The 26,042-nt window shown below is 43.3% G+C and overlaps 1 protein-coding gene across 3 annotated transcripts in view; it reads right to left on the reverse strand.

Moving 5' to 3' along the window:
- The window catches only part of HPF1 (histone PARylation factor 1), a 168,541-nt gene that overhangs the window by 136,770 nt on the left and 5,729 nt on the right, over window positions 1-26,042 (reverse strand). For all 3 annotated transcript variants that reach the window (XM_085641821.1, XM_085641823.1, XM_085641822.1), the window contains 3 exons: window positions 24,292-24,454; window positions 18,410-18,596; window positions 7,835-7,933 (listed from right to left, as the gene is read on the reverse strand). In XM_085641821.1, the coding sequence (XP_085497947.1) occupies window positions 7,835-7,933; window positions 18,410-18,596; window positions 24,292-24,454 (449 nt within the window). The remainder of the gene's footprint in view (window positions 1-7,834; window positions 7,934-18,409; window positions 18,597-24,291; window positions 24,455-26,042) is intronic.

Raw genomic sequence — 26,042 nt, forward strand, 5'->3', positions numbered from 1 at the left:
TGGCGAATGGTAAATCCCTTAGAGACAACTGTTTTTCTTCGCACGTACACGGCATTCTTTCTCCAGAGTAGATTGCTTCATATTCTCTAAGAAAACATTTCATTGTTTATCCATGTCAATTAGTAGTATTTAGATCCGATAATTTCCCGATAGATTTGATTCTTGATATAGAAAAATCTTTCTAGACCTATGTACTGGAAGCGGAGTACTTTCCTACTTGAAAAAGATGACTTATTAGAAACAATTGCCAATGTTTTAGAAGATTTTTCCTAACAATAAATTGAAATATGTTACAAAGCATACAAATTGCCAGCATGCTTTCAAGATCTCAGAGGGAAAAATATTGCATATAATTGGAATCTGAGGAAGGTATAGAATAAAAAGTCAAAGAATAGAAAGCAAGATGAAGACACTGGGGAGATTCAACTTGAGTGTATTCAACATTGTAAAAAAACATGATGCAAACAAAATATATTCCCTAAAAGAAGAAAATACCCCGATGATTTTAAAGCAGATGATGGGATTCAGGAGAAAAGTGTGGTTTTCCATTAACAAATTCTTAGAAAGGTGTAAATAAAAACCATTGTCACTATGACCAAAGACAAGAAAGGAAACCACTTCGAGGGATGACTCAATTTATTAAATGTTATTTAGACCTCAACGGAGGTCAACAAATACATGGTTTAAAGTTTGGAGTGATGACTCAATTGCAAATGAATTTTCAGAAAATCTATACAAGGTTGTATAAAAAGAAGTTAGCAATGACAAGCAGAGGAAACTTTTAAAAAGGGATTAATATACCATGCCTACCCCCACTAAACAGAGAAAAACTGAACATGAAGAGATGTGAAAAACTCCAAAACGCAATGATAGGATAATTTAGAGGCAAAACTACAGGCCCAGGTGCACTTCTCATTGAATTAAATAATGCATTTTAAGAGATCCTTGCGCCATTTCGGACTAACATTTACAATATCAGAAAAATACATTTTGGGAAAGAGTTCATCATTACAGCAATTCACAAATTTGGGAGGCACTATGTGCTAAAACTATCGTCCAATTTCCTTAATAAATGTGGATGTCAAAAATCTTCTGTGAATCTAAAAAATCCCCATGGAAAACTTTATTAAAAAGGTGATAAAAAAAGAATTTGGTTTTATAAAAGGAAGCATGGGTCAGGATACTACTAGTCTATTTTTTTTTATTAAATTCTTTTTATTCAACATATGCTCAGTACATTTGGACCGATTTATATGCATAGTTTTTGTATGGACATTAAAGTATTCCACATTTACAGTGTTCGAAAATCTCCAGTAAAGGAACAAGGCAATATTCCATATAGGTTTCATCTCCTCACATTGCTGCTCAAACAAAATTGATCCATAAATACATTGTCACTAGACTATTTATTGACCTTTCAAGATTAGTATCAGTTTTACACCACCCCTAGAATAGTAATAATCCTTGATGCTTCACAACAGGATATGGGAATAATTTTTCTCAGTAAAGGATAGAATGAATCCAGGTAAGAGTCTGATTACTAGTCTACAATCTAAGTAGAACTGTTCCAAAGTCAAAATGTTCAAAAAACACACTTTATCCTCAGAATTTTCGTTAGGCAAAGAACTCTGTGGGCTAACCCAAAAACTTACAACCGGCCTAGAGCCCGACCATTGCTTCCAATAGTTGGCTAGGTAACTCGTATTTCCTTGCTTCTTATTCAATGGCTTTCCTTCCTCTTCTAGTGTTTGTCCCTCCCCTGGAGCATAACCTTCTTACCATCATTTTGACTGGCTGCCTTTTGTCCTTCCACTGCTCAATTTCGGGAACGACTTTTTTCTTTTCTTAAAGCACTTCATGAGAGCGCATGGTTTTTCAGGATCTATCCTTATTCACAACTTCCTCCCGCACTACCCACTTTCCAGAGTGCTCCCTGTGGCTCCCTTCTTAAACTTGGTCCCTGCCCCAGTTTGTAGCTTTTTATTCCAACCACCCTTCACGTGCCCCACATCACCCAACCTGGTCCATTGCTTCCTCCTTCTTGCCTTTCTTTATGTTTACAGTCTGCCGCTCCCTGTCATGCTCTCACTTGCTTACCCCCCCCGTTCCTTTGTAGCTACCCCAACCATCACAGGAATTAAAAAAATAAAATTGCAGGGCCTGGCAACTGCCATTTGCTGCTGGGGAGCTCCAATTCTAAAATGCACAAATAAAATAATTTTTGTACCCATTCAAAATGCAATCTTTGATCACTAAATAAATAAAATAAAAACGTAGGAGTCAGTTATGATGTGAATTGTACATGAGCATTACTAAGCTTTTTTATTTTATTTTTGACTATGCTGTAAGCATCAGCAAAAAACAATTTTGCTTCTTACTGATGCTGTACTGCATTGCTAAGGAATATCACTAAGCCAATAGGTTTCAAAGGAAAGAACTATGATGTAATTAATTATGTCATTGAACAGGTCATGAGTGATGCAGTATGTGAGGCGATGAGCAGTGCAAGGTGGGTTGCAAGTTATTGTTAGCTCAGTAAACTATAACTGGTGAATTTCATTTTTTTTTTGTTAAAGAGGTTACGTTTAACTGATATTTTCCCCAAACTATACAATCACGTTAATGGTTGATTTTTCAGTCCTATTTTTTTGTAATGCAAGATATTAAGATATTATTACCATCACCAACTTTAACATCACTAACTTGTTTTATAATTTAAAAAATGCCTTTAAACAAAGTAAGATTTTAGTAGTGTTGTGCAAGTTACGACTTGGCCTTAGCTCTGCAAGGTGTGACTTCCCACCCACAGGTGAGACTAGTGAACTCAGTTCAATATACCAGAGAGGTTATTGTAGTCCCTCAAAACACTATTCAATTTGGGCCATATGTATGAACCTTTGGTTTTGCGATTCTCAAATAGCGATTATTAGAGAATTGCTATTTGAGAATCGAAAAATGCTATGTATGTAGGATTTACCTTTTCCCCCTCCTGTGCCACGCCCTTTTTTGGCTATTTGGGGTAGTGCGCGCTGAGGCCCCTGTAACTTTTTGACCACATAAGGTATCCACGCCAAATTTGCGTCCTTTTCTTCCAACATCATGGGGATTCTGAAGGTACTCGGGGTTTGTGGATTCCCCTGGAGGGGTCACAGAAATGAGCCAAAATACAGAAAAATTTAGTTTTTTTGGGGAAAATGGGAAAAACGGGCTGCAAATGAAAGCATCTGGGTTTTTCCCTGAAAGTGTTATCAAAAAAGGGTTTGTGGGGCTGAAATCACCATTTTCCCAGCTTTTAGGGGATACCAGACCTTTGTCAGAAACCCAACATTTTTTACACAGTTTTGCCATTTTTCTGGGAAATAGCCTATTTTTGCTATTTTTTGTGCTTTCGACCTCCTTCCAGTTAATGGTAGCAATTGGTGCAAAAGCAATAATGGATCCTGGAAAGCTATACATTTTAGAGAAGTAGACAAAACTCTGAATTCAGCAAGGGGTCATTTGTGTAGATCGATCAAGGTTTCTTTATAGAAACTAACAGTTAAATATAGGATAAATTGAAAATTTGTTGAAAAAAAGCGCCTTTTGTGTCAACGTTTTCACCTGTAACTTCTTCTAATTATGACAGCTCTTTGAAAGCAATATACCGTTACATCCGCTGGACATTACTGGTTGTGGGGATATATAGGACTTGTAGGTTCACCAAGAACCCGATGAACCCAGAGCCAAAAACTGAGCAGCAACTTGCAACGGTTTTTTATTATGTACCGGGTATATAGTAATTATTCTGTAAAAATGTGTACATGGAAAGATCGGTATGAAAGACACCTATGTTTTCTAAAATGGGAACAAAATATAGAGTTTAGAAACAGTAGATATTTGCACATTTCCGAATTTGGGAATACTCATACTAGCATGAGAATTATCAGTCATTTTTTAGAATGACTTCTTTTTTACACAATGTCTTTCATTTGGAAGGCAGAAATGCATCGAAAGTCAGTAGGTAATAACAGTTCCTTTACAAATCTGAATTACCCTAAGTCTCCCGATAAAAATGGTACCTCACTTGTAGGGGTAGGCATAGTGCCCACGACAGGAAATGGCTCAAAACCCAACGTGAACACACCACATTTTCACAATGCAAAATTACCCTTTTTTAGTAAAGTGTCTAGCTCTAGCTCTGGCGGCACCTAGGGAAACCTAGCAAACCTATACATTTTTGAAAACTAGACACCCAGGGGAATCCAGGATGGGGTGACTTGACTGCCTCCCACCAGGTTCCGTTATTGCCAAAAAAACATTTCCCCACATTTATCTGGTGGAAAGTTCTGGAATCTACTTGGATCCCCAAATTTCCACCCACCCAGTGTTCCCCAAAGTCCTCCGAGAAAAATGGTACCTCACTTGTGTGGGTCGGCCTAGTGCCCGCGACAGGTAACGGCGCAAAACGCATCGTGGACACACCTCAATTTCGCAGTGAAAAATGAACTTTTTTTGGCAAAGTGCCTAGCTGTAGTTTTTTAACCCTAGCTCTGCCGGCACCTAGGGAAACCTACTAAACCCACACATTTCTGAAAACTAGACACCCTGGGGATTCCAGGGAGGTATGGCTTGCGTGGATCCCCCAACGTTTCCTTACCCAGAATGCCCTGCAAACCTCAATTTTAGCTGAAAAAAAAACAAAATCACCTTTTTCACACATTTCTGTGTGAGAAAGTTGTGGCATCACCGGGCTGACACAAATTTCCTACCACCCAGCGTTCCCCCGGGTCTCCCGATAAAAACGGTGCCTCACTCGTGTGGGAGGCCCAAGTACCCGCGACAGGCAAGGGTCCAAAACGTAGTGCGCCTCACTACGTTTTGGACCCTTGCCCGTGGCAAGTGAGGCACCGTTTTTATCGGGAGACCCGGGGGAACGCTGGGTGGTAGGAAGTTTGTGTCAGCCCAGTGATGTCACAACTTTCCCACATAAAAATGTGTGAAAAAGGTAATTTTTTTAATCTAAATTTGAGGTTTGCAGGGCTTTCTGGGTAAGGAAACGTTGGGGGATCCACACAAGCCATACCTCCCTGGAATCCCCGGGTGTCTAGTTTTCAGAAATGTGTGGGTTTGGTAGATTTCCCTAGGTGGCCGCTGAGCACAGGGCCAAAAACCCAAGTGACCCCCCTTGCAAAAGCAGGTCGTTTTGAGATAGGCAATTTTCATGTCGCCTCACTATGTTGTGGGCCCTTGCCTGTCGCGGGTACTTGGGCCTCCCACACGAGTGAGGCACCGTTTTTATCGGGACACCTGGGTGAACGCTGGGTGGTAGGAAATTTGTGTCATCCAGGTGATGCCACAACTTTCCCACACAAAAATGTGTGAAAAAAGTGATTTTTTTCAGCTAAATTTGAGGTTTGCAGGGCATTCTGGGTAAGGAAACGTTGGGGGATCCACGCAAGCCATACCGCCCTGGAATCCCCCGGGTGTCTAGCTTTCAGAAATGTGTGGGTTTGGTAGGTTTCCCTAGATAGCCGCCAAGCCCGGGGCCAAAAACTCATGGGACCCCCTTTGCAAAACCAGGTTGTTTTGTGATAGGTAATTTTGAGGTCTCCTCAATTGGTTTTGGGCCCTTGCCTGACGCGGGCACTAGGCCTACCCACGCAAGCGAGGTACCATTTTTCTCGGAAGACTTTGGCGAACGCGGGGTGGGTGGAATTGTGTGGACCCACGCAGATTCCAGAACTTTCCAACACAGAAATGTGAGGAAAATGTGTTATTTTGGACACATTTTTAGGTTTGCAATGGATTCTGGGTAACAGAACCTGCTGAGAGCCAGTCAAGTCACCCCATCCTGGATTCCCCTCGGTGTCTAGTTTTAAAAAAAACGTACAGGTTTGCCTACGTGCCACCTGAGCTAGGGCCCAAAATCCACAGGTATGCACATTGCTAAATAAAAAGCCGGAGGCCAGTGGGCTTTCTGCTGCCCTGGGGGGGGGGGGGGGGGGGGGGAGAAATCGGGTGAAGGGGGTTTCATCCCGATATGCCCCTAAAGGGGCAGAAAGACTGTGGCTATTTTTTGTGGGGGTGGGGGCATTGGTGTGACCATTTTGGACAGCCCTCACCCCCACGCATAAAAAAAGCCTGCGTACTCGCTGGCGCCTAGTGGGCTTTCTGCCCCCCCCAGGGGGCAGATCAGGGGCCACTGCCGCCAACTACCCTCCGGGGGGGGGGGTGGGGGGGGGGCGGAAAGACTGGAGTCTCTCTGGGGGTGGGGTGGGGGTATTGTCATGCACATTTTGGGGAGCCCCTACCCCTACACTAATAAAACAAAAAAATCCATGGTTTCTAGTGGGCTTTCTGCACCCCCCAGTGGGGGCCAGATTGGGGGCTACAGCTCCCATCTGCCTCCTGGGGGGCAGAAAGACTCATTTATGTGGGGGAGGGTGGGGGCATTGGAGTGCCCGTTTCGGGCAGCCCACACCCTAAAAACAATTGCCCTAAGAGCATGTGTGCGCGCCACATGCCACTTTGAAAAATGCATTTTTGAAAGAAAATCGCTAATTACCACCAACCTGTAGTTGGTGGTAATTTGCGATTCCTTAAGGCCAAATTGCACTTTTTGGTGCTTCTTACATTGCATTTAAGGAATCGCAAAATTTGCAATTCCTTAAATGCAATTGCAAAATAAGGAATCGCAAATTTTTCGATTCCTTATTTTGCACGCAGATTTGCCTTCATACAAAATTGCGATCGCAAAGGCCGAAATTCGGCGTTTGCAATCGCAATTTTGCTTGATACATATAGCCCTTTGTAAAGAAGATGGATATACTAGAAAGGAAAAATTTGACCCAGACGAATGTCGCAAAAAGAGTTGTATCTATGTCATCAATCGGTGGGTTAAGGCTATCACCGTTCTCAGAAAGAAGGTCAGACATCTGCGTCCAATGGCAGACACATCAAGGATTCTGCATAAATCGGGAAAGATGGCAACCTCAATTAGCAAAGATGTGACATAAGATGGAGTGGGGCCACAGGGGCCTTACGTCATTAGCATGCCTAACTAAATCACATCCGGTTATGTACAGCTTTCTGTTATAATGAAATGGGGAGAAAAAAGAAAGAAAAAAAAATATCAAAAGAATTTCTTCTAGAGAAGAATAGTAGATGATCTTCACGGATTTTTGAGCCTGGTTGTTGGCACTGTGGTGCCCTTTCCTACCACTGTCTCGTCTTGCTATCCGGAGTAAATAGAGCTGGCCAAGTTTGCAACATTGATCTTCTATGTGGCAAACAGTTTAGTGATTTCTAAAACCATTGCCTTTAAGAAGAGCACAAGTAGTCCTTACCAATGTTGGTACTAAAATCCTCCTACCTACAAGAGCCACTCAGCACTGGAAACCACAGACTGCATATTAGAAATCAGCTGTATCTGAACAAGAAAGCTAATAAAAGTGCTTAAAAGCATAGTGTTGCATGGAACTACATAACCGTTAATTAATCACAATTCATACACATCTATACTCATGGAACAATAACTGTAGTTGTAAACAAGCATAGCTGAAATAAACCAATGTAGTTATGCAATCCAAAAAAACACTTCTTGCCACAAACTGACATGGAAGTTGCAGCAGGCAGTTCAAAAGTGCCGCAGTATCAGAGTGTTCTTTGAATACCAGAACTAAGAATCAAGCACACAGTCCCACATAAGTGCTCTCATTAAAAGGATTCACTTAGCAAAAGTGAAGAACAAAAGAAGTCCGTTTAATGGATTGAAGGACAAGCTATTCGAGTGAGAATCTAAAGGGTCTGGAGCAAAGAACCATTATATTATTGGTCAAAATAGCTACATTCTCACCTGACCGCAGCAAAAATGTTATCGCCAACTTGACTAATGGTGCAGTTTTTCTTTGCTTCATTTGCCCCAACAAATACTGGTAGTTCATCTGGAGAGTCCCTGAAAAATAACAGTGCAGAAACAAGCATTATGGCATGCAAAATCTCATTCTAGATCATAAGATTCAATTTTATGTACAATACCTATCTATTCCAAAACTATTGGAGATTATGAAACACAAGACCAATACAAATTAATTCTAATTTTCCTCTCAAATTTACCATGCAGTTTAGTTTTATCCACCTTGACCACAATGTTAGAGCACTAGCAAAACAGACAATGTTACATTCAAATCTCAACTAAACGAAGGAGTAGATTTACATAGTTTCTGAATACTTTTTTCCAAGTACTTCAATTTGGGATAGTAAGAAATTTGGTTGTTGGGCAGCTGGGGTGAAAGTCATGGTCAAGAAGCAACCATAATCCTTGCCAGAGTAAGGCACATAAAAATTAACCGGTCCCTACCCTATTGGTAGCTTGGCACAAAGCAGTCAGGCTTAACTCGGAGGCATTTGTGAAACACCTCAAACAGTGAAACTATGAAAACACCACAAAAGAATCCCACAACAGACTTAGAAAAATAGAGTAATTTTTAATAAATAAAACCAGACCAAAACACCACAAATCCATTTAATAGAACCAGAGATATTCAATTTAAACGTTTGTGAAAATAGCAACAAAAAGCACAAAACGCAAACCAGGGATATCTGGTTGCAGCGGACTGGGGCAATGTCACAAGATCAGGCCAACAGTAATGGAGCATGGGCCGGCTACAGTGCCCCAGTTAGGCCCATTGAACATTGTACCATAAATCCTGTGTGGATTTGCATTGAAGATGCACCGTGCAGCCGAAGCAATGCATCCGTTTTGGGATAAGGCAAGACTGCAGTGAAAGGTCTTTTTGCTTCGTAGAGGATCCCTTTGATGGGGGTTTGATGCTAAGACCAGCATTGGGGATGCGGCACCCAGTGGGTGATAGGTCGGTTCCGAGGAGCTGCGATGCAGAGTCCGGCGGCGTTGAGGCTGCAGTCGATGAGAGGATCTGGGTTGTAGATGCACCGCGCCATCAGGGCGATGTGTCAGTTCCGAGGGCTGTAGAGGCAGTGAGGAGCTTTGCAATGGATCCAATCCATGCAGCAGTGGCGATACGTTGGTTCTGCTCGGTGATGCGCTGCTCAGCAGTGGAGATGCACCGGCTCTGCTTGGGGATACGTTGCTCCGCAGAGATGTGTCGTTCAGCTAGCAAGCACCTTAGGCCCACTTCCAAGGGTTCAGAACTGGGATGGAACCACTTGGGAGGGTAGGCTTACAGATGGTGGAGTCCAGGTGTATGGTTGTTGGAAGCCTCTTATGTCCCTGATGCTTCAGATCAGTGGGCCAGACAACTAGCTCTTGGGGTCACTCTGGGTTCAAGAGATACAGGCCCAGTCCCCCTCACCCAGTCAAGAGGGAGAGCAGCAGGTCTACACAGCAAAGCAGGAGTCCAGCATAGTGGAGGGCTTTCTTGCCGGCAGATTATCCACAGGTTTAGTGTACTGAAGTGGTGGTGACCAAGGTCCTTCTTTTATACACAGTTGTGCCTTTCAAGTGGGGGTGCCTTTGAAGTGAACAGATGTCTGGCCTTCCCAGCCCTTGCTCCAGACTAACTACGGGGGGTATGCAGCCCTTTGTGTGGAGACAGGACACAGCCTATTCAGATCTAAGTGAGGCTGGGCCCAGCTCCTCCCTCCTATCCTGCCAGTGATGGCCCATTCAGCCACAGCTAAACCCCCATTGTGTGTGGCTGTCTAGGAGGAATACACAAAGCCAAACTGTTAACAACACCTAGTCATGTGACCAGAGACTGGCTGCGGGCACCAAATGGCTAAGGCAAGAAAATGCTACTTTATAAAAGTGACATTCCCGGAATTGTGATTTAAAATCTGACTTCCCCATAAATTGGAATTTTTAATTAGGATTCCAGAGACACCAACCGTAAATCAACTATCTATTCCCATTTGGAAATTACACTTCTAAAATGTAATATGGTAATCCCCATGTTATCCTATGGTGGCGATCGGCCTTGCAGTAGTGAACAAAAACGTTTTTCACTACTAGGACATGTAAAAATTGAAAGTACATTTCCAACTTTTTAAATACACTGCACTCTGATGTTCAGGGTCTACCCTCGGGGTGACATATGCATTAAAAAAAGGAAGGTTTGGGTCTGGCAAAAGGTTTATTTTGCAGTGCTTCAATTAAAACTTTCTGGAGGATTTCACAATAACTGAAATGCCATGTGACCTCCCTACCCACTTTAGCTGATTTAGACTATGGAAGAATAAAAATACCAGAATGTTTGAAGATTTTAATTGTTGCGAAAAAAGGAAAGGGAAAGTGCCAGAACATGCAACTTCATACAAGGGATCCAACTCTTGACCCAAGAGCTTTCTCTGCTGCTGAGGTTTATAATACTGCACTCCGAGGAGCTCGATTCAGGAGACCCTCAGTATACAAGGCCATTAATTGACAGCGACAGGTACAGTCTTGTTCTAAGAGTGAAATTCTAACTTCAGAAATAACAGTTTTCTGTAACAATTCACTATGTGTATTAAGATCTAAGGCACACTCTTTGAAAGAGGTAAAAAGTGATGTCAAGGGCAAGTCTACTAATCAATGGATTTGTGACTGATAAAATGAAACATACTAGTTTGTTCAATTTCATCCTGATTCCCTTTTCAAGCCAGCACCTCATGCTTGGGCCCTCACAAGTTGGTCCTCACATATTTGCCACAAGAGATAGTGTGACAAATGCAAAACAATGTCATACATTCACCCCAGTACAGACATCTGGGCCTAAATCCATCATTTTTTGCTCACCATGCCATTCCAGTTTGAACACAGCCATATGCAAATCAGTCTTGACCCTACACCCAATGGGAACCGTCCAGCCTGAATTGCCAGGCCAGATCCTCCCTGTACTGGAAACAAGCATTCTAGGACCAGTTTCGGGGCTCACTGTGCCACTGGATTCAAGCTATCCTGGATGATGAGGGGTGAAACCCCGAAACCAGTCCTAGGATGCTTTTTTCCGGTCCAGGGGGGACCTAGCTTGGCGGTTCGGGCTGGACTGTTCCCATGGCCAGGCCTAAACTGGGGTGGCATGGAGAGCAAAATAATGATGGGTTTAACCCAGATCTCTTGACTAGGGGTGAATGTTTTGATTTGTTCTGTATTCCGTCCATCAACTGAGTGTCTTTTACAAGAGATACAATGGCAGTGAAACATGTTGACGCCGACTTAAATGAGTAAAACGATCCATCCTAATATTTTTACCATGGGCCAAAACATCAGAACAACAAGCATTGGCAATGCCAATCGGTCTCACCATTACGATCTTATATGTATTTAACTATGCAGCATAGTGATAGGGCTGGGTTTTAATACTCACTCACTAATTTGATCCAATTTTTGTGCTTGAAATGTCCGGCTTAGCTTCCCATCCACCATTCTTACCTTGATTGAGCTAAGAATCTGGGGCGCATCTATGAACAGTGCAGCAGGTGCAGTGGCACCGGAGAACAGGAATGTTGGCTATCGAGCCCAACTAGGGCTGTTACTACAAACTGTGCAGAGCGGGTGGTTGGAAGGAGTATTTTCACTGTTTGCAGGAGGGCCCATTGACCCCTTGCTATGCCACTGCTGAAAATTCAACATTAGGTTATTACACTGACGTCCACAGTGCTGACATAACCTCACACGAAGCTATGTGCTTAAAACCATTGAAAGCCTTAAACAAACAAAATGGTGCTATGAAAGAACACAGTCCGTCATCAGTCATGTTATAAGACTAAAGCTGTGATGTCTTACTACCATATAGCAAACAGGTTTGCATTCCTAATTGCAAAGCTGTCCGTTCACAGGTGAGTAGGTGCAGTATAATCACCTGTCTCTCCCATGCCTTTCTTGTTCTGCTCGGTCAAGCTTCTTAGGTCATGCGCCTAGATTTACTAGGATTGTGCAAGCACTTGTGCGCTGATACACAACGAACGCTGCATTTTTAGGCCTTTTTAATGGTCAGTAAATTGACTAAATGCTTTTTGTCGCTTTGCGCCATGAGAACACCCATGCAAATCCACTGTAAATAACTCAGTTGGGATGTTGGTGTGCCACTGTGTAGCTGGGTTGGCATGTAGTGTTAATGAGCTGCATAGGGCGAATGCTGCTCCAGGCGGGACATCCTACTTTTGCCGTCATTATGAGCAACAAAGCATGCATCAGGGTTGACTAAATTATGCGGCAAGAAAAGCAAAAAACAAGTAGGTTACAACCAGCGCCACTGGAATTATGTAATTTTGTAAATGCAGCATTTTCCGCATAATTATGGATAATGGATTTACCACATTGACACATAACCCTCCATTTACTAACTTGAAAATGTCAACAAAAACTAATTTTAGCTCGCACAGATAAAAAGTTTCCAAATAAACGAGAACACTTAGACCCAGAGAGACTCGTTTCAGTTCTTTCACAGTCTCACCATTTCAAAACTGAAGCGTTTTCAATATGCTATACAATGAAGCCATAGTTGTTGCTTATTTATCTTATTCAACTAACAACCATTGGCAAAGCCAAAGCCCTGGCTTGTTGGAGGTGTAATGTCACTTGTATCATATATCTGGATACAATGACAGAAGCAGAAAAATACCAGTCAGGCGCCACACTAAGCTAAATATAGATTTTCAGCATACCGGTTTTTAAGCCACGTCCTTAATTACATCAACCACGCCCCTTTGAGAGACCCCCCCCCAGTTTTTTTTATCCTACTTAAAGCCCTGCATAACACCCTACCTCGGCCCCGACAGGTGGGCAAAGTATCCAACCCAGGTTTCTCTTTTACGTGTTTCTATGGTCTGTGCAAATCATCTCTCTACAAACCTGTAAATAAGTGCAACCATACAACCTGCAGTTGCTACTGCACACCACGAAATGAATATCCCCCTAAACATTTAATTACAGCGCCACAAACTGAGTGGAACACTTTCCATCTGCCACAAAGGGGTGAGAGGTTGAGATGGCTCAGTGGATTTAAACCAACGGCTTCCAACCTCTCTCTCGCTCTCACTGGAAATTATTTTTTAAAACAGAGCTATGGTCTGGCTCAAACCACTGAAATTTGCCAGAAAAACACTTTACTGCCTCAGAAACTGCATGTAACAATTGCTTTATACGAGGAGCCAAGATGGCCGACGGGACGGACGCTTGAGCTCCCGGCTCCGTGGACCGTCCGGCTTCCTTTGATAATCCTGATCAATTCTCCTGACCTGCGCCGCTCTACCGCTGCGGATTACCGGCACTGAAGTGACTGGCGTTCTCCTGACACCTTTGTCGGCGGGTTTGGTAGCAGACTCGGTGTTTGCTTCGACCTCCGGCGCTCCCCCGGGTCCCTGCGTGTATGGCCGCCGCTGGACGCCGAGGGATGTGGACGGGGTGCTGAGCTGGATTACTGCGGGTGGTTGCGGGGGTGACAACGCTGGCTGTGCGACTGGAGTCGGACCCTTACGTCCGGGTCGGCCTCCCCCCCGCGCTGGCAGTGGTGTGGACGACGTTGGAGCCCCCTAATACTAGCTCCCCTCAGCCACCCTGAAGAACAGCGAGCGGACTCCATTTTGAAGTGTCTTCCTGCGGCGAACGGCCGGTCCTCACGGCAACCGTGGGGTGCTCTCGCCCTGTGCAGTTCCCGAGTGGAGCACGAAGTTTTTCCGGTGTCTACATCCTCGGATCTCCGGTATACATGGTCACTTTTGTCCCGCTACTAAGTGCCTGCAGTGGAGATGACGATGGCGCCTGTTCTTCTTGCTGAGACGCTGGCTGACCCTGGACTCGCAGGGTCTGCGCGCCCATGTGCCCCGGAGCTGATTGCCGCATCGGAGGAGCGGCGGGATAGGGCGGACCGATGCATGGTACAGAGAGACCCGACCTGTGGGGATGTATTGGCCGCCCTCGTGGCGTTAAAAGTGGCGATGCGGAGTACTTGCTGGGCGCTGACCCGGAGAATCGATGAGGCACTGTTCGCAACGGGACGTTCCCGGCTGGAGGATCCCCCGCCGCCCATGTTTTCTGCTGGAGGTGAAACAATGTTGCAGAGCGGAGGGGCGGTGGCGCGGAGTCCTCCTGGCTACAATGTAACGCGTCAACCCATCGACACGGATACAGTTGCAGGGACACCCTCCATTTTGAACGCTGTGACTCTGCTTACGAACTACCTGTTGAGACCTAGCCTTTCACTTCCCTTGCCAGATGTTACCCTGAAGGCACCTATCGCTGGAGCTTCTGTGGCATGTTACTGCTGCGTTTGGGACCCTGAGGTACGATACGGCTTTATTGTCCCCTTTCCTCGAGAGCGGCCATCTTGTCTCTTTGTCCTGGCTGAAGGTGACTCGCAGCAATGGACGGGCCTGAACCACATCTGCCGGTCCGGACAGGGGTGATGGCAGGCTCGTTGTCGCTTTGGTTGGATCGGCGGACGGAGACCTGGACTGATACACGTTTTGCTATATTGGCTGAGTAGTTTTTAATGACCTGTTTTTTGCTACATGTCGCTGTGATTTCGCCCCCTGTTTCCTTCTTCTGCCGGGGGGCAGACTTGTGACGTACTGAAGTGCTGGGGGGTATTGATTCGAGACCACCGGGTTTACGTGGGTCTTTTGATACTGTGCTGTACATGGCGCAGGAGGTACGGGCGGCGCGGGAGTCCGGGAGTTCGGCAGTGGGGTGGGCTCGGCTCCTCCCCGCTCTTCCTTTTTCTGGGAGTAATAGGGTAGTGCACTCTTCCTTTTCTATGGTTCTTTTTCCTTTCTTCTTTTCTTAATTCTACATTTCGGGTTCCTATGGGGCGACAGACACGTAGCTAGGGGGGGGGTAGGCCATAGCCTCGGCATGCGTGTAGGGTGGGGGGTCTTCTTCGGCACATTTTTTTATTTCTATGGGCCTTCGTTTTCCTTTTTCCGTCCTTTTCTTGCGTCTTTTTCTAGGGTCAGTGGGGGGGACTGCTGTTAGGAGGGTAGCGGCTGGGAGGCACACCTCGCTGCGTATCTATATCCTGGTATTATAGTTTCGTGCCTCCATTTTAGATGTGTTCACTGTTAGTTGACTCTCCTGTTGGCTGTTACCCATTTATCATATGATCGTCTGTTCTGTACACTGATCCGTTCTAGTTTCTGTATCTCCTTACATAAAAATTTTTTAAAATTAACCTTGCTGTCTCCTGCCACTCGGTGCACGTGGATTTATTGTAACTTAGGTCGTATGCTTTTATGTGCTGCCGTGTCACCGAGTGGACACATACTTTGCTATCAAGCTTCAGAAGTGTCGAGGCCGGCCGGATGGTTGTAGGCCCGTATTTGTCTTGTACACAGTGCTAAATAAAGGTTTTAAAAAAAAAAAAAAAAAAAACACAATTGCTTTATATAAGGAAACTACTGAGTTCTCTTCGCTATGATTGTACCAAGCTGCACATGTAAGGGCTTGCATCCTGGTTTTAGTTAATTATTAGCATATTACACTGTGCGAACCTAAGTGTATTTAAAATACATGCACTTTTAACTGGAACTCCCAAAGGGCACCAGGGAAATTCTCAGGAGCGCAGAATCTCACGCAGTTCCTTTTGAGACGCTATAGAGTAATTTTCGGATTCGTCCTTCAAAGGTTTTTACAATGGGTTCAGAATTTCGCCAATCTGGTCTCACACCGGCGTCATGTTTAAGTGTATAGCAAGACATAATAAAACCACGAACAGCAATGACACCGGTGTCAGAGGGCTGCAGCAAATGACACACACCAGCCCAAGTGTGTATTCCTCTGGGAAAGTGTCTGCCTTTTTCCCTTACGCGACGCATTCTTTGCATACATATAACATGTGATAACAACCGGACAGGAGCCCTTGTGAAGTTTTAACTCTGTTTAATCCCCTTCCTTTTCGTAGGTGCCTCATACCACTGCCATGCAGCACCACCCACCCCGGTAAGCCCACGCTCCCAAAAATAGCCCCTAGCTGTCCAGCTCAGTATCCCAGCATGGCCATTTGTAGCAATGCCATCTCTGAAGTACTTAGGTCCGTTCGACTCCTTGGCACGGGCCCCATGAGTGCGAATCTTCTCAAACACCAGAAAAAGGCACACCGTGTAGTCACACAAAAAGACAGAAAATGGAAATGATAAAAGCCACACTGCGACATCAGACGCAGGCATGGATTGGCAGAGCAAATTACGAACAATATAACTTTTGAAGTGTAGATCTGGGGAGTGCCTGCCCTGCTCTGTTTCTAAACAACAGTCCCATATTTTTGAATGAATACATTAAAACGTGACTGAAAAATAACACCTTTAGGCACACTGAATCCACATCTGTTGTAGCCTACAGCAGCTGTGGGAAAAAAACATTACTTACAGTCTCCGGGTTTGCAATAAGCTGCTTGCATTATGTTCGGACAGTCTCGTTCAATGTACACCAGCGGCACTTTCTTGTTTTGAAGATAATGTTAGATGTTGTCCAATAGTAACGCTCCAAATGGCCCTACAATTGCGCATAAGCGAAAAGACCCGCAGTGCATGCTCTTGTAGCTAGCTGGCAGACACGTTACACGGGAGGAGAAGTGCGTTCAAGCCTCGTTCTGGGACCTCGTTCTGGGAAAAGAAATTTAATTGGTAAAATGAATAAAGGAAGGGCTAGGCTATGTAGCGCGAACTCGACCTGGAGGTTTGGAAATTTATATGAGCACTACTTGCTTGCATCACACAAAAACAAATTCATTTGTGTGTATTTTTAGGCATTGTGATATTAAATAAATTACCCAGGATTTCAAGATGCTGAGCCGATGCGAGACTCGAACTGGGTTCCCTGCTTACTGCCCCCTCCCTGCCTATCTCCCTCATTCCTGGCTGACGTCAGGGCTCCCGGCTCTGGTGTCTGACCCCCGGACAGCAGAAATGTAAAACATCCTGGGTTGCCTTCCGATCGTGAAATTCGACATCCGTCCACTCCTGCAGCCACACACACACACACACACACACACACACACACACACACACACACACTTCCACTCATCACACGCTTACTTAGGCATGCTGAAGTGGATGCCTGCTTGTGCCCCGGGGGACCGCACAAAGTGCATTTTGATAGAGAAGCACTGTAGTAGGTCCCTGCTTGTGCCCCAGGGGCACTGTAAAGTGCACGCAATGGAAACAGAGATAAACCCCTTTAAGGGGCTTGTCTTGAAGCCAGGAGAGGTGGCGTATCACATAAGGCTGCCGACGTTGGAGCTGAAGAGCAGAGTTCGATCCTCGGCTTGTGCTGTATTAATTATAAATGAAAAGGTCCGCGGCGTGGAATCAGAAATTATTAAACAGATCTCAGATGAGAGTTGCGAGAGACAAATAAAACAAGCATTGTGGGTAGAAACAAATAAAACAACATTGGCAATGCAATACAAGCATTGGCAAATCAGATGAGTGGGGACGGGAGAAACAAATAAAACAAGCATTGGCAATGCAATCATATGGGGGTGAGAAGGCATCGTAAGAAAGTAGTCTGTGCAGTAAAGGGGCCAATAGCCGTGGAAGGACACAAAGGAGGGACTAACAAGCCTACAGCCAATTGGAAGGCACCATTTAAGACACCAACCAATGAAAATGATTGGTAGAGAGTGGGTGGAGCTTGTATACACTATAGTGTATACTGCATGTCTCAACGAGACAGCGCAAGCGCTGCCTAGGCGAGACCTAAAAATGGTAGTGAATCCAAGTCATTTTAACCATTCCCAAAGAGGTTTTAGAACACAGATATAAATATGCGTACAAAACACCACACCATCTTTCCCCCTTTCCACACAAAGATAAAGGGCAAGGCTTAAATCGGTCTCAGATGACCAACACTTACACCATGTATCCATCAATAAAAGAACCACCTCAACAATTCGCTATGTCCCAACAATCTGGAGCACTTGCACAGGGCGAGTATACAGAGAAAATGCTGGGAAACTTACTTGATCCGTTGGTGCCTCAGGCCCAAACGCTTGCGAGCAAAAAACAAGTAGGCAATTAAGAATAAAAGTAATTTTATTTGGGCTTAAAAGCATTATATTGAGAACACAGTTCCCTCAACCAAGTGTCTCAAACGCAGAGTCTACATTACGACTGATATTTGTAATCAGTGGGGAGATGTTTAGGCCAAAGAGTGTATTTGGGGTCCATCAGAAATGTGCAAATAACGTTTCATTGCTGCGTATTCACCAAAACATATGCAACATTGAACCGATTAACCTCAGACAATAACTATTGAATAACAGACTTTATTTTAATGTGAAATGAAGCAGAAAGAATTGACAGCTTTAATGCAAAATGATCATGCATGTAAACCTCTGCCCCACATATGTAAAACACCCTAAAGCGTACACATAAATGGAAAATTACCCTTACCTGCACAGCACTGGGTTAGCGAGTAACAGCACAAGTAAGTTTCTAAACATATTGGCAAAGCTAAACACCTGTGCAGTCTTACCTAAAATATCCCAAATGGTACTGTGTTTTGCTGTCGCCAATAACAACAGTCTGAAATTCAGGAGGATCATAAAAAAAACGATAGTGTAGGTTGAAATTTAACTCAGATTTGTTTGATGTTTTGTGTTTCCCGGCGAGTACATCATATGGACCAACAAGCTGAAGCCCGAGGCTTGATTTGAGAGCATCTGGAAAAAACGAAAATTGCATTACCATCCTTCTCGTAGCACGCTGATGTCACTATAAAGAAACTGCACACTACAATATTTTTTTAAGAAATGATCTATTGGAGCTTTATCCTGATAGGAAAAAAAACTGCAAACTAGATTTAAATTTTTTTTAAAATACGTTTTATTCTAAAGAATGGAACTTCTTCAAAGGCTTTATTTGGTGCAAGCAGAAAATCAATTCATGAAAACTTGCTAAAGTTTAAACAAAAGGTAAATGGATGTTGCAGAGATGGTTTTGAGGGGGTGGGGCGCAGACCCTAATGTTTTGTTAACTTATAAGATTTATAAACTCACAAGTATAACCTACTCTCCCTGATGTCTCTTGTAATGGTAGTCCTCAGTCCATCGCTCCTCTTTCCACAGACTCGTGCAATGACCAAACCAGGAGACCAAAACAGGTATTTATACAGATCTCAAAACTGGTTACGAAAAATAGACATCCAGCTCCATGTGTGGTTGTGCCATGTCAGGAATCTTGGATGTCCGCTTATTTTCCATTAGAGGGCAGCCTGGCCACACAAAGAGTGTAATTGGTCGGTATGCATTCTGGACAAAAGTAGTAAAGGGCTACCAGTGCAAGAATTACTGAGGTGGGTATCTTGGTTCCACTTCTACCTCCAGTACCTCTTTCCTCCCCATCTGTGGAAAGATTGCAAGGCACCCTGGCCTAGCCAGAACAATGCACAGGGAACACTCTTTCAAAGGCAAAATACTGCCTTTAGAAACACATCATTCATATTGGCGAAAAGAAAAACATTAGGTCGAGGGCATCGGCAACAGCAAATGCCATCTGAACACCAAATAATTAAGAGGCAGCAAGACGAACAAAAGCTGTCAAACGTAACAGCCACATGCAAAACAAGATTTCCCCCATGCAGGAAAGGAACCCCTCTTACACATACACTGGGTTCTCAGTAACCAACATGGCAACAGACCACGTCAGGCAGGAGTCCTAAACACGCAAGGGGGATTAAATAAAGCCAACATCAAAACATTCCAAATAAAAGGACACTTTATGGAGTATATCAACCCCCAAAAAGCACGTGTTTCAGCAAGAAGTTTCCGAAAGCATCTAGAAAGGGAAACAGCACAAAATGAAGTTGATTCAGACCACAATAAATCACTTACACCACTGTGGTCCACCCAGGCACCACTGGGGTAGCATGAACCAGTCTCTTGATTAAGAGGAACAAACTTTTATAAATTCAGCCGGATACATGGTAGCAAAAATCCATACCGTAGAAAGCCACATCAGAAAGGAATTATTTTTTGGCTACCCACTGTCTGTTTGCAGAGACTAAGAGATCTAAAACTAAGTAAAGACTTTTCTGTATTGCGGGTTCTTGGGTCTCTCCGGTGAAAGAAATCCCTCTCAGAAGCTTTGCTTTAACAGCTACATCCAAAGGATGCCAACAGTTGAGGCACACCTAGATGGAAACCTGGAACGCAGACAGAATGGTGGAGAAGACTGTCAAGCCTCCTTGCAAAAAGATTTCTAAGAGGGCAGAGGAGGAGCTTCAGGTGTCGCAGGACTGACACCCAGAAACACCCCTAACTGGGACAGCGCAGAGCCTTGACAAGAGTAGCTGAGGAGCAGCAGGCTGAATCCACATGAGCAATGAACAAAATTAGGAGATCTGCCTTACTATACAGCAGTTGTATAGGGCCCTACTCTTGGGTCAAATTAAGGAGCCTCACCAAATTTCCTGGGAAGTAATTCTCTGGAAAAGTTTGCAAACACTACAAAATAGGTAAAGCGTCAACGTTCTGGCTAAAATTGCCTCCCGGTGTGTCATTGGCTCATGGAGGGAGTGCTAAGCTAAAACAAAAATCACCAGGAAAGCCCAGCGGGAAGCTCATGGGGGAATCCAGCATGGACATCATAGGCCTGAGAAATAGCTACAACAAAAAAAACCTTACAGAAGCAGGGGACTTCGGAGAATCTCAGGGAGGGGCAGCTTGAAAAGACCTTGAGAAGCCCAATTAGAAGATAGTTAAAGGAAAGTTGGTAATGACTAGGCAATCTGAAGCACATTACATTTAACTTCATTTGATCACTTAATGATTGGATTACTAAGTAGCTCTCACTACTAGGTTGTTTTCTGTCCATTGAAGGACAAGACATCAGACAACTGGGAAAATACAATAAAGGAGCAGATACTGGAGCAATAGAGGTGGAGGGACTTGAACAAAAGGGACACTGGCCTGGAGTGAGAGATGTTTACTAAGCAAGGGTCGGGATGGAGGCTAGGGCTCTCTGGGGGTCATCCACGTAGCAGCTGCTCCCCACCACCGTCCACTGTGGCAGCGGAATGGTGTCCTTTTGCTGATTATGGATGCTTAAGATTGCAAAGTTTTAAATAACTTATGAGAAGGAACCCGATCTCACAAATTCATGCACCACAAATAAAAGACCGAAGGCAGGACCATGGTAACCACTGCTTCTCTAAGTCATGTGGCTCATGAAACATTACATGGCGCTTTTTGGATTAAGTTGCAGACACATTATGGAGAAGCTACTCTAACTCCAGTTTATCAATGAAACCTTTGAGGATTCTGGAGCTGTGCTGTACAAGAGCAAGACTTCTTGCCTATGCCAGCCAAAGTGTCTATAAAGGAGACAAACTCGAATTGCTCGTAAATGCGATTATACAAGGAACTTTGGTATCTACCTCTACAGTGCCATTGTCACTAAAAAATAAATAAATAACACCAATCCTACAATCTATGTAAAGACATCTGCATAGCTAGAGCAACAACATATCAGAGGACCAGCAGCTCTCAGTGTGTATGACTTACAGCCCCAGTAACAGTATGGAAACACCATTATTTATCATGATGCTCCTTCGAGAGATCTTCACTGCAATAAGCTCAAGCTATCAAAATCCAAACTGCCAGCAACTTTCTACTTTCTATAGAGCCACATAATAGACGTCTGAAATACATCCTAGCACTACTAGGTGCTAGCGCTGATGCGGACCACAAGGCATCCATCATCACAGCCTAGCACTATTTTTCACTTCTTCACTTCCTCAGCATATTAGAGCATTACAGCCAAGGGACTAAGTATATCAACTGTACTGAATGCATGAAGCTGGGAAACACCGAAGTCATCGGTCTACAGCACTCACCTAGAGATCAACCTCATCTCCATGGGTCTAGGCAAGCTAAATTGCAGGGCAGTATTAATGAAACACCGGTAGCACCATATCTATGCTTTGGACTTGACGCAGAATGTTATGGTGTACAACTCAAAAAATATTCTACATAGGAGATACGCTAACAGAAAGTGATCAGAACTATAAACAATGAGGGACCATCCAGAGAAGTGTGAAAGAACCCTAGAGGTGCAACTTCTGGAATATGTTGTGCTGGGTGGACAGTCACGTACTGACTAGTCACTAAATAAAGAGTAATGAGTAGAATGAACAGTTTTCCATGAGGCACAGCAGAATTAAAGTGTGTCGACAAAGGCAGAGAAGAGACTACTGCTGGCATATGAATGACCATGGCTTAGGAGGTGGAGGGTCAACCCCAACGGGGGTTGGTTGAAAGAGGGGGGGGGGGGGGGGAGGGGGTGAATGTACCCTTTCCCAGAAAAAGTAGTGTTGTGGATTAAAAAAGTGTACTCCAGTAATACCAGAATACACAATTATATGCGCCAAGGTGGTGGTCACCAGAATCCTCCTGAGTCTGAAGACAAGGCCAGTATTTATACAGATCTCCACAGCGAGAGGTCATCTGGTGTCTCATAAGATGAGGCCTATACGAACATTGTGTTTCTCGGTCTAACAGGCGAGCGACATTATTTGAGCAAGGAGTGTCGCAATTATGAACAGTTCCAGCTTTCCAAAACATGATAGTAAGCAAAATGTTTAATAGTTTAGCCTTATACAGTGATATATGGTAGAGGGAAAGCAAATGTCTCGAAGCAGAGAAAGCTAGTTTGCATTCTTACAGGGTCAACACAAAACGTAAAGCAGGGGGTCTTAAACCTTTTTAGTAATAAGAGCTACTTCTGTTGAATTAAAATTATCCAAAGCTACTAATATTCTTAGTACTGTAATAACAATCACGGCTAACAAGATTACATTAGTGCCACCCCATGCAAGATTACCAGCAGTGATCACTTCAGAGCATTTTGCAATGTTGCCAGAATAAATGCAAAAAGGCTTTATTAATTTGGAATGCCTTCAAATGGATAACACAATGCCCAATGAACCAAGATAATATTAGTACTAAGTCTCCCCAATGCTGCTCGATGTTTTGGAAACTGAACCATTTTTCTCCAAACATTAGCTCATCAGTTCTTAAAATGAAATTTTCGTCTCATGTACACGCTTTTCAATTTTGGGATACATATAAAAAAAATAATTCAACAAAGCAAAAACTTCTAATTAAGTAGGCTGAGCTGCACACAGGAGAGCTACTTGCAGGTAGCTGGAGAGCCATCAGTAGCTCATGAGGTACTCGGAGAAGCCCGACAGTGATCTGCACAGACATTTTTGGTGTTGAGGAGAGCACAGGTGAGGAGGTAACAGGATCGCACACTGCATATTTTTCTCCCTGGGCACTGTTTTTTTATTTTATCTTGCACAACTGTTAGGACCCAACCAATGTAGGATATCACCTTTCGGTCAGCTGCCTGGATCTAGTTAAACTTTGTGAGAGGATCTGGGGGTCCTTAGGAGACCAACTGTTGCCGCAAAGGGTTAAAGAGACTTTAGATGTATTGAACCGGTGTCTGCCATGTGCCTGGGTCACTATTCCATGTCCCCAATGCCCCACATCTCATGGGCGCTTAGCCTCTCAGCAGCAACCACTTTGTTAATCCCACCTCACATTCACAGTAGCATCACTTTGCAAACTCCCCTCCACCCACTCTCTGGTGGGTCTGCTCAGCCTGTCTTCTACCCGGACTTTAGTGCTGGACTTAGTCACCGAAGCACATAACCTGCCCAACATAACAGGAAAAATAAGGAACTTTGACAATGTTTTTGACTACAACTAAATGCAGAAATAAAATAATAGGGAAATGCTGGTCTATAGCTGGGGAGGGGACAGAATGTCTCTGTAGAGAATCTTTTCTAACACTGATGAAATATAAATTATATGAAAGCCCTAGGGATAGCAAGTCTATGCACTCAATTACTGTCAGATAGGGCACTTGACAAAAACCTCCAACTCTAATTGTAATAAAAGAAAGAAAAGTAAATACCATTTTACAGGATGAGATAAGCATCAATTAGTGAAAAAACAAACTGCCATTTGACCCCTATCTTCGAACAGACAGCAAATGTGTAACAAGATTTAAAAGGTATCTTTTTTTGCTCATTAATTTTCTGAATGAACAGAACACCTGTCCCCTTACAGTTTAAGTTCACTGGCCAGAATGGACAAGTAGGTTCTATAAATAGCTCGATCTGATGAAATGTAACTCGTCAAATCAAGTGGGCAAGTAGATTTTTCAAGGCCTGAAGTGAGAATGCTGTGATGCACTGAAAAATGGGGCAAATGTACCCCAATGCTTATTCCACACTCCCCCCAGACTAAACACACACTTTAGATACATACACACAATTCAATTTTTTCCAATGCATCAGATTTTGCAAGTGGGGGTTAAGGGGTATAGACTATATTTCTAGTCACCTACCACAAGTATTTTTTGGATCAAGAGCCTGACAGAATGTCCAAAAGTGATATAAATCTTCTGGCATCCCAAGCCTATACAGACTTTCCACCTCCTGTCTCAGGTTGTCTGGAAAACCAGCTTGGTTTGACCGCATCTTTTTTTCATTTTTAGCAGCCTTTGCACACTGAAATTAAAAACGGAAATGTTAATATCACCTATTTTTCATAACCAATGTCTGAACACAAGTTGGAAAACAACAAGGATATCATTAGGCTCCCAGTGATGAAGCTAAGTTATGCTGCCAATGTGTTCCAGTCATAATGTGAAATACCATTGTGTTACTTCAAAACTGTTATAATTTGAAACTTGACCAATTACATTTGTAATTTGGACAGCTATACACTATTGAAATGCTGCAGTTTACAGTATGAATACACATCTGCCTTATTCTAACAGATATCTGTGAAGATTACAGGCTTCTAATAAAGAACTATACATTACATGCACTTTTGATGTATGCTATATATATTGTTTTGCTGCGTTGATATATCTTAGTACCTGAGCAAACAATAAAAATAAAGAACTAGAGTGTTTACCTAGCTCATAGAATGTGCATGGACTGGGAGACATACAACGGAAGATGGCAGGGTTAGAATCATTCACTCTCCTGTGCAGGATATCCAAGTAAATGAAGTTTCTCATCTTAAATTCTAAATGTCCATGAAATAAAGGAGCTCCCAAACGATTCCTTTTTGTGTGTTTGTATTATATATTTTACGGGTTTCCACCGCATGAAGATTCAGTAGTCTGACAGTTTTCACAGTTTTAAAATTGCTGCCTCGTTATTCTGTCAGAAATACAATATAACTTTTTTTAAATGTTTTATTACCTTTGAATGTAGTCATTTATAGGGTACATAAACATACATTTCATAGAAAGTAAATAGATGTATTTGAATATGTTTTATCATTTCTTCAATCAAGAGAAATGATTATGAAACCAGCACACGCTTATGCACAGAGATACAACTACAGAGAAATCTGGTGAAATAAAAATTATTGCAGGTTTCATATTTGCAATAATGCCTTAGTGCACATTGTACTTCAGCCTGTTCCGTAGAACAGACTTTAAATTTAACATTTCCGATTCAAGTGAATACAGAATGTTGCTGCTATGGTTGCTCTGTGGTGAAGCTTTTGTACAACACAGGAGAACCTAATAACGGACTACTGCTGCTTTGGAAGAATGTTTCATTCAGCATTCCAGACTTTCTTTTCTCACATTTAAGTGGAAGATATATTAAAGTGTATCCACAGTATAGTTTTCTAAAGCACTAACCATACTTTCCAATGCAAAGTTAACTCCCCTGACTCTTTACATATACTTCTTGTAGCCTTCACCAAAATAGTATCATGAAAAACAGACTCATACAATGTTGTGAGTTGCAATTGTCTGATTTATAATAGCAATATTATACAAGGGGAGGGCATTCCCAGGTAGAGTAGTGTCCTTGGCTCCTCTTTTGGCCCTCCAACTCTACCTGGTCAGTAACAACCTGGAATTGCTCTCCCTCTTGGATAGCTTGCAACACATTCACTTGTTATCAACAATTGTAATAAATACACTACATTAACTTCTGTGATGTCTTATGATTTTCTGTCCCCGTCTGTCAGACTGGTGCAACATCAAAGACTACACTCAAGCGTAATGTATGTTCTTATAAGCCTATTTACTACTATTGAAATAGTTATGGGTGCATTCTATACTTCAGC

Source organism: Triturus cristatus, chromosome 2_2 (assembly GCF_964204655.1).
Source record: "Triturus cristatus chromosome 2_2, aTriCri1.1, whole genome shotgun sequence".
In the NCBI taxonomy this organism is placed as follows: domain Eukaryota; kingdom Metazoa; phylum Chordata; class Amphibia; order Caudata; family Salamandridae; genus Triturus; species Triturus cristatus.